General features: G+C 54.4%; 1 protein-coding gene across 1 annotated transcript; it reads right to left on the bottom strand.

Moving 5' to 3' along the window:
* Nucleotides 1-201: 201 nt before the first annotated feature.
* Nucleotides 202-1,451, bottom strand: LOC146336831 (ras-related protein Rap-1b-like). Its single transcript, XM_084819225.1, has one exon. The coding sequence runs from the start codon at nucleotides 1,449-1,451 to the stop codon at nucleotides 825-827; it is 627 nt and encodes a 208-aa protein (XP_084675351.1). The 3' UTR covers nucleotides 202-824.
* Nucleotides 1,452-8,464: the final 7,013 nt, after the last annotated feature.

The following is an 8,464-nucleotide window of genomic DNA, read 5'->3' as shown; positions in this document are numbered from 1 at the left end:
GTGCCACGGCCCAAGCTCCAGGAGTCCCACCTGCCCCTTCCTTGTGCAGCTGCTCTTCGTCATGGGTGACCCACTGATAGCCTGGTGAGACCCCCTGGCATGAGGCCCAGTGGCCGGGCAAGCCCAGGCTCCCAGACGCCAGCATCGCCCACCCCCACTGGGTGCGATCCCCCATCGCAGGGGAAACGGAGAAATCACGGGACTCGGTCAGGGTCACAACAGTCTTTTAAGGCAGCAGCACAAAGCCCCGACCAGGCCCCTCCGCGCCCCACCCCGACCGAGGAGGGCGCAGCGCGACCAGCTGGTGGGCGGGCCCCTCCCGTCGCCCTTCATGCCGCAGCCCGGCCTCCCCCCTCGGCCTCGCGGGGCACAAGTCCGGGGGCCCGGCCGAGCTGAGCGCAGGCTGGCGCCGGGCAGTCCCTCCGCGAGCAGGCGGCGAGGGGCGAGCGGCCGCCCTTGCGCGAGGAAGAGGCTGCGGCCCAGCGCACGCCGCCCCTTCTCGGGCGCCGGCCGGGGCGCGGTGCTCGCGGCGGGGGCTGGGCGGGCTGCCGCCCCCGCGAGATGCCCTCCCGGCGCCGGGTGGGGGGCGCATCCCCCTCAGCTGCGTGCCGAGCCGGCCGGATTCTGCCGCGCCCCGGGCGGCGAAGCGCCGGTTGGACGGCAGGGGCGCCTTCGCGATCCTCGGCGCCGCTCGTCTCGCCTGCTGCTCTGGAGAGCGCCGCGGCTCCGCTCCCCCGCCCGACGGCAGCGGCCCTGCTCCCCCGCGGCCCGTCCGCTGCCTCCGTGGCGGCCGCTGCAGAACCCTCCGCGAGCCGCCGCTCCGCCTAGCAGACGGCGCAGCTGGGGCTCTTGCCGGGGCGGCGCCGCGGCGGCTCCTCGGCCAGAGGCTCGGGGCTGGAGCGGCGCCGGAGGGCCGGGCTGAGGCGCCCGCGGAGCGCGCCGACTTGGCTCAGCAGCTCCTGGAAGAGGCCCACCACGTTGTGGCCCTGCTTGGCCGACGCCTCGACGTAGCGGGCACCCCAGTCGCGCTGCACCGTGTCGGCCAGGCCGGCCCCCGCCTCGCGGCCGGCCCCCAAGTCGCTCTTGTTGGCCACCACCACGAGCGGCGGCGCGCCCGGCTTGGCTGCCAGGATCTCGTCGCGCAGCAGCTGCGCCTCCTCGAACGAGCCCGGCTCGTGCGGCGAGTAGACCAGCGCGAAGGCGTCGCCGCGGCGGATGCAGAGGCGCCGCATGGCCGGGAAGCTGTAGCTGCCGCTGGTGTCCAGGAGCTCCAGGCGGAGGCGCAGCGCCGGGCCCGGCGGCCCCAGCTCCAGCACGTGCAGCTCCTCGACGGTGCGCCGGTGGCGCGCTTCGAAGGCGTCCTGCAGGAACCGGCGGATCAGCGCCGTCTTGCCCACGCCCGCCGCGCCCAGGAACACCAGGCGCGCCCGCGCCTCCGGCTGCGGGGCCATGGGGCGGCCGGACCCCGGCGCGCCGGGCAGCTCCTCCCTCCCGCCCGCAGCCTAGGCGCCGGCCGGCCGGCCGCTTTATGCGCTGCGGCCTCCGGCGCTTGCAGCGCGCCGCCAATCCCGCGGCGGGAGGAGGGGCTGGCGGGGCTGGCCGGGGCTGGCGGCGGGAGGGCTGGCTCGGCTCCGCAGCCCGGGCGGACAGCCGCTGCTGCAGATCCCGCCGGCCGGAGGCGCCCGCTCGCTGCAGCCCGGGCGGGATGGGGGGCTTCCCTGCGGGGTTGGGCCCTTTCCATACAATCCGCCCTGCGAGGACTTCACGTGGGGTTCCCCGCTCGCGCGACAGCTCCGCAGAGCAAGCCGCTGCTCTCTCAGCTTCGATCCTCCGTCTCACTATGGGCGTGTTACTGGCCTACGGGCAAAGCTGCTGTTGGGATGATGTCTGTCAAACACTGAAGACTCCAAAGAACGAGATAAAAGCTGCAGAATCAAAGCTGCACAGTGCGTGGTGGTAACAGTGGGACTTGACCATAGATGCTCCCGGAGGGACCGCGGGGCGGGGCGTCTCAGCCCGATAGGGCAAGCACAAGGGCCCACTGCCTGCTCTGTCCAGAACCAGAGTGCAGGGCTAACTGGGCAGGGATGTGTGGGCGCTTGTCAGAGTGTTGCCAAAGCCAAGGGAATGGGGTTTTCTGCGTTGCCCTATCGTCTCTGCCAAAAGAGAGTGCGGCACATCCCCCCTCCCTGCTTTAAAAGACTGCCTCGCCCCGATAGTTTCTGTAGCCCATAGCAGCTGTGGCATAGCCCTGCCCCCCTCACAACCAAAGAAGGTGAGGGTTTTGCACTTGGACAAGGTGCCCAGGCCCCACCTCTGCCACCCCGCTGACCCGGTTCGCATGATCACCATGGCTTAGACATCTGCCTAACCCGGCAGCATGGCTTGTCTGAGGGGAAAACCACCCTCCAATAACTCAACAGCAGCCCATGGGTTTTGGAAGGGCGTTTCTCCCTCAAACACGCTATGCCACCTGGGTTTGGATGACAGGACAGGCTGTGTCCCCTGGCAAATGGCGCCTGGCACATACCACAGCTTAAGCAAGTGGTGTGTGGGGCTTGTTTAAGCTGTAGCTCTTGTGCTAACTGGGCCATTTTGAAGCTTTGGCCAATAATGATGACAAGTGGGGACCCACAACCAAACACTGCTATGTATTCCCCCACCCCCGAGGATTTCTCCTGTTAGGGGTCCAGCTTGTTAGTCCAGCAGATAGGTGAAACAATTGCGCCATTGGTGATAAAAGCATGAAATTTGGCACACTTTTAGACCATGCCATATTGAATATTTTTTGCTATAGGTCCATCTCAGATTTGCCCTGTAACAAAATTGGCAGCCATTTTGAAATATGGTCACCAATCACAGTTACGATTCCTCAATTTTAGGGTTTATGAGAGCTGATTTATTTGCATTATAACTTTAGAAGTACAAAAAGCTGAATGGTAGTTACTAACACAAAAAAATGTTTCTGTAATAGAATGTAATAGAACCTATGTTGTTTTTTTAAAGCTATGCATTGGAAAAAAATAACTTCAAGAACAGAATGATTGCTGTTTATTTCATGTAAATACAACATTATCATTACCAGGCCTACCACACTAAATTATTCTTTTTTAAGTCAAATACACTTGGATACTGTTGGACCCCCCAATACACACACACACACATCTTATTAGTCAGCACAAAGTGCACCACAAAGACAAAGAGCAGCACGCCGTAGAGCAGCCTTGTCGCACTTGCGATGTGCTCCACAGCCTTTCTTGCAGCCACATCCTATAACTTCCCTACAAGCTTGTGTAGCCTCTGGAGGGTTGTCCAGCATATTTCCCATCCACCCCAATCCTCCTTCTTCCACTTCTTCTTCACTGGGGGAAGGAAGCTGTGGCGTTGCAATCATCATTTGGGCCCAGCATTGACCAGCCTGGTAGGCAGCCCTTTGGATATGCTGAGTGAGCACATCCTGTGTCAATTGCTCCACCTTTCTGTGTGAACAGCTGCCTCCTTGCATCATTCACATGCTCTTCGCTGCTGATACAGTCACATAGCGAAACTACAAATCCCTCCAGTGGCTTCAGCCATTCTTCTGCTGCCTGCTGCCTTGGCCTATCAGCCAAGGTACAGACTGCTGAGGTTACATTCAAGGTGCTGGTTTTAACCTACACAGCCTTACACGGCTTGAGACCACAACACCTGATGGAGCGCCTCTCCAGAGCGAACAGGGGGAGCAAACAGGAGTTGGCCAGGGGAGTTGCAGTGGTTGAAGAGACAAAGGAGACAAAGGAGACAGAGGCTAAGAGGTAAGTGGGTTGCAGGAAGCCCAGGGCGCTGCCCTTTATCCTTCTGACTGGCTGTGAGCTCACCAGGAGCTTCTGAGAGCTCCAACTGAATTGGAGGGGTGTGGCCTGAGTACTCCCAGCAGCTGACTGGGCGGGAAGCTTCAGTCTTTTTCCCGCCTCCCAGCTGAGCAGAGCAGAGCAGAGCAAGCTGCTCCAGCTGGTCCAGGGACTACAGAAGCAGGCAAGCTCCCAGAGAGCGAGCGAGCAGGGGGAGCAAACGGGGGGAGCAAACAGGAGTTGGCCAGGGGAGTTCGGCAGGGGAGGTCAAGGGGGAGGCCCCTAACATTTTTTTTTATTTTATTTTTTACTAACTTTTTTTCATTTATTTGTCTTGTAACACACACTTCCACCCCAGTGGGACTCTGCTTTTAACCTCTACTGAGTAGAGGAGCAGGCACAGGCTAGTCTACTAGTCTAGAACAATCACAAAGCTAGACACAAAAAGGGAAAAGAGGCTATGGAAGGACAAGACTCTCCAGTGGTGGTGACCTGCAAGGTGTGTGCAATGTTTGTTTTCTTGCCTGAGAACAACATGGCCTACACCTGCAACAAGTGCAAGTTGATCACGCTGCTGGAGGAAAAAGTAAGTGGACTGGAGCGGCGACTGTCGACCCTCCGGGGAATAAGAGAACACGAAGAGTTCTTGGACAGAATGGGGGAACTACAGCAGCAAAGGGCAGACCAGAAGCTTGAAGAGCAACAGCAAGATGAGGCAGTGGGAAATGCTGAGGTGAAGAAAAATGGAGTAGAGGATACTCCTTGGAAAACGGTGACAGTTAGGAGAAGAAGAACTAGACGTCATTCTGCACCAGTGGAAGCGGTGGAGCTGTGGAACCGATTCCAGGTACTTGCAGATGAGACTGGAGGACAGCCTGCAGAGGAAGAATCACAGGGGAACCTGCATGAGAGTGAGCAAGAGGCTAAAGGTCAGTCAAACAGAGGCGATGAAACCCAGGCCTACAAGAAGAAGAAGAGAAGAGTGGTAGTAGTGGGAGACTCCTTGCTGCGTGGGATCGAGACCCAAGTATGTCGCGAAGACCCGTGGACTCGCCAGGCATGTTGTCTCCCGGGAGGACAGATTAGAGACGTGACTGAAAGGTTGCCAGCACTCATAAAGCCCACTGACAGGTATCCCTTTCTTCTCATCCATGTGGGAACAAATGATACCGCCAAGCGGAGCTACGAAGAGATCACGTCAGACTTTGAAGCTTTGGGAAGGAAACTTAAGAACTTTGGGGCCCAGATAGTTTTCTCATCCATCCTTCCAGTAGTTAGAAGAGGGATAGAAAGGGAACGAAAAATACTCCGGGTGAATGACTGGCTACGAAGGTGGTGCCGACGAGAGAGATTTGGATTCTGGGACCACAGCTATACTTCCTGGAAGATGGGCTGTTGGCTAGGGATGGGTTGCACCTCACAAAGGCTGGGAAGAATGTGTTTGGCCACAGCATGAAGAACTTCATCAGGAGGGCTTTAAACTGAATCCTACGGGGAAGGGAGATGTAATGTTGGGGGTAACAATGGACGTAGGCGCATGCACTGCAATGGAGAGAACAGCTCTGATAGCGCCCAATAATAGTCTTCAGACACATGTAGGAAGAAAGCCAGACTATGAAGCACATGGTCTTCGATGTCTATATACTAATGCCCAGAGTATGGGAAACAAACAGAACGAACTTGAACTCTTAATACAGGAGGGAAATTATGACTTGATAGGTATAACTGAGACTTGGTGGGATGACTCTCATGACTGGAATACAGCAGTTGAAGGATATAACTTGTTCAAAAAGAACAGGAGGAACAGAAAGGGAGGCGGGGTTGCACTGTATGTGAAAAATACATATGTCTGCACAGAAATACAGGAGGAGGAGCTTGGTAGCCCCATCGAGAGCATCTGGGTTGAAATAAATGGAGCAAAGAATAAAAGGAACCTGGTGGTCGGAGTCTACTACCGGCCACCCAATCAAGGAGAAGACAAGGATGAAACTTTTGAAAAGCAAATAGCCAATGTTTTAAGGAAGCATGATGTAGTAGCAATGGGGGACTTCAATTTCCCTGATATTTGCCGGGAGACAAATTCTGCAAAACATGGCCCCTCCAGGAAATTCCTGACTTGTGTGGCAGATAACTTCCTCCTACAGAAAGTAGAGGAAGGAACTAGAGGATCGGCTATCCTTGACTTGATCCTAATCAACAGAGATGACTTAGTGGATAAAGTAGCAGTTACAGGAACTCTGGGGGAAAGCGACCATGTTGTACTTGAGTTCTTGGTTCTAAGGGAAGCAAAAGCCGAGTGTACTCAAACGCGTACCCTGGATTTTAGGAAAGCTGATTTTAATAAACTCAGAACAATGATCAGTAAGGTCCCATGGCAAGCAATGCTAGCGAGAAAAGGAGTCCAAGATGGGTGGGAACTTTTAAAAAAGGAAATTCTCAAGGCACAATCACAAACAATTCCAACAAGAAGAAAAGGTGGAAGACAACAGAAGAAGCCAATGTGGCTTCACAAAAAGCTTAGGGATGACCTGAAAACAAAAAAGGACACATATAGGAAGTGGAAAGAAGGCCAAGTAACAAAGGAAGAGTACAGGCAGGTAGCACAGAATTGCAGGGATGGCGTCAGGAAGGCTAAAGCGGAGAACGAGGTGAGGTTAGCGAGGGATGCTAAAAACAACAAAAAGGCTTTCTTCAGCTACATGCATAGTAAAAGGCAGAGGAAAGAAATGGTTGTTCAGCTATTAAATAAGGATGGCAAAATGATAACAGAGGACAAAGAAAAGGCAGAGGTGCTCAATTCCTACTTTGGCTCAGTCTTCTCCCAAAAGAGGGTCTATGACCCCCCTGGCAAAGGCGAAGTACAGGCTGAAGGGGCAGGATTGCAGCTTGAGATCGACAGGCATATGGTCAAGGAACACCTCATTACTTTGAATGAGTTCAAATCTCCAGGGCCAGATGAACTGCATCCTAGAGTCATAAAGGAACTGGCAGAAGAACTCTCAGAACCGCTGTCCATTCTCTTTGAGAAATCATGGAGGACCGGGGAAGTGCCAGATGACTGGAGGAGGGCTAACGTTGTCCCTATCTTCAAAAAGGGTAAAAAGGAGGAACCTGGGAACTACAGACCAGTCAGTCTGACATCAATCCCTGGGAAAATTCTGGAGCAGATCATAAAGCAATCCATCTGGAAGCACCTTGAAAACAATGCAGTGATGACTCGAAGCCAACATGGATTTGTCAAAAACAAGTCCTGCCAGACAAATCTGATCTCATTTTTTGATCAAGTCACCTCCCTTGTGGACCATGGGAATGCTGTAGACATCATATACCTCGACTTCAGCAAAGCTTTCGACAAAGTGCCCCATGATATCCTGATGAGCAAACTAGCTCGAAGTGGGCTAGATGAAACAACGATCCGGTGGATCCACAGTTGGCTACAGAATCGGACTCAAAGAGTGCTTCTCAATGGGACCTTCTCAAGCTGGGGAGAGGTAACGAGTGGGGTACCGCAGGGCTCAGTCCTGGGCCCAGTGCTCTTCAATATTTTTATTAATGACTTGGAGGAGGAGGTGCAGGGAATGCTGATCAAATTTGCAGATGACACAAAATTGGGAGGGATAGCTAATACTTTGGAAGACAGAAACAAAATTCAAAGTGATCTGGATAGACTGGAGTGCTGGGCAGAAAACAACAGAATGGCATTTAATAGGGACAAATGCCAAGTTCTGCACCTAGGAAAAAGAAACCAAATGCACAGTTACAAGATGGGGGATACGTGGCTCAACCACACTACGAGCGAGAAGGATCTTGGAATTGTCGTCGATCACAAGCTGAATATGAGCCAACAATGTGATGTGGCTGCAAAAAAGGCAAATGCTATTTTGGGCTGCATTAATAGAAGCATCGCTTCCAAATCCCGGGAAGTACTAGTTCCCCTCTACTCAGCACTGGTTAGGCCTCATCTGGAGTACTGTGTCCAGTTCTGGGCACCACACTTTAAGAAGGATGCAGACAAGCTGGAGAGGGTTCAAAGGAGGGCAACAAAGATGATCAGGGGACTGGAAACAAAGCCCTATGAAGAGAGACTGAAAGAACTGGGCATGTTTAGCCTTGAGAAGAGAAGACTGAGGGGAGATATGATAGCGCTCTTCAAGTACTTGAAAGGTTGTCACAGAGAAGAAGGCCAGGATCTCTTCTTGATCATCCCAGAGTGCAGGACACGGAATAATGGGCTCAAGTTACAGGAAGCCAGATTCCGACTGAACATCAGGAAAAACTTCCTGAGTGTCAGAGCAATACGGCAATGGAACCAATTACCTGGGGAGGTGGTGGGCTCTCCCACACTGGAGGCCTTCAAGACGAGGCTGGACAGCCATTTGTCAGGGATGCTCTGACTTGGATTCCTGCATTGAGCAGGGGGTTGGACTCGATGGCCTTGTAGGCCCCTTCCAACCCTACTATACTATTCTATGATTCTATGACAAGAACCTACCCAGACACTACACTCAACATCTGAGACTCTCCTCTGGCTGCCTACTCCAAGGGAAGCTCGGAAGATGGCAACAAGGGAAAGGGCCTTCTCAGTGGTGGCCCCCCAATTATGGAATGATCTCCCCGACGAGGCCCATTCACTG

Source organism: Heloderma suspectum, chromosome 12 (assembly GCF_057233095.1).
Source record: "Heloderma suspectum isolate Gila_16-S chromosome 12, 16-S_ref, whole genome shotgun sequence".
In the NCBI taxonomy this organism is placed as follows: Eukaryota; Metazoa; Chordata; class Lepidosauria; order Squamata; family Helodermatidae; genus Heloderma; species Heloderma suspectum.
Note: the sequence above shows the minus strand (reverse complement) of the source record. Positions and strands in the feature narration are given on the sequence as shown.

Bases quoted from the DNA above. Each gene is read 5' to 3' on its own strand.
- LOC146336831 (XM_084819225.1), bottom strand. From the start codon at position 1,451: ATGGCCCCGCAGCCGGAGGCGCGGGCGCGCCTGGTGTTCCTGGGCGCG.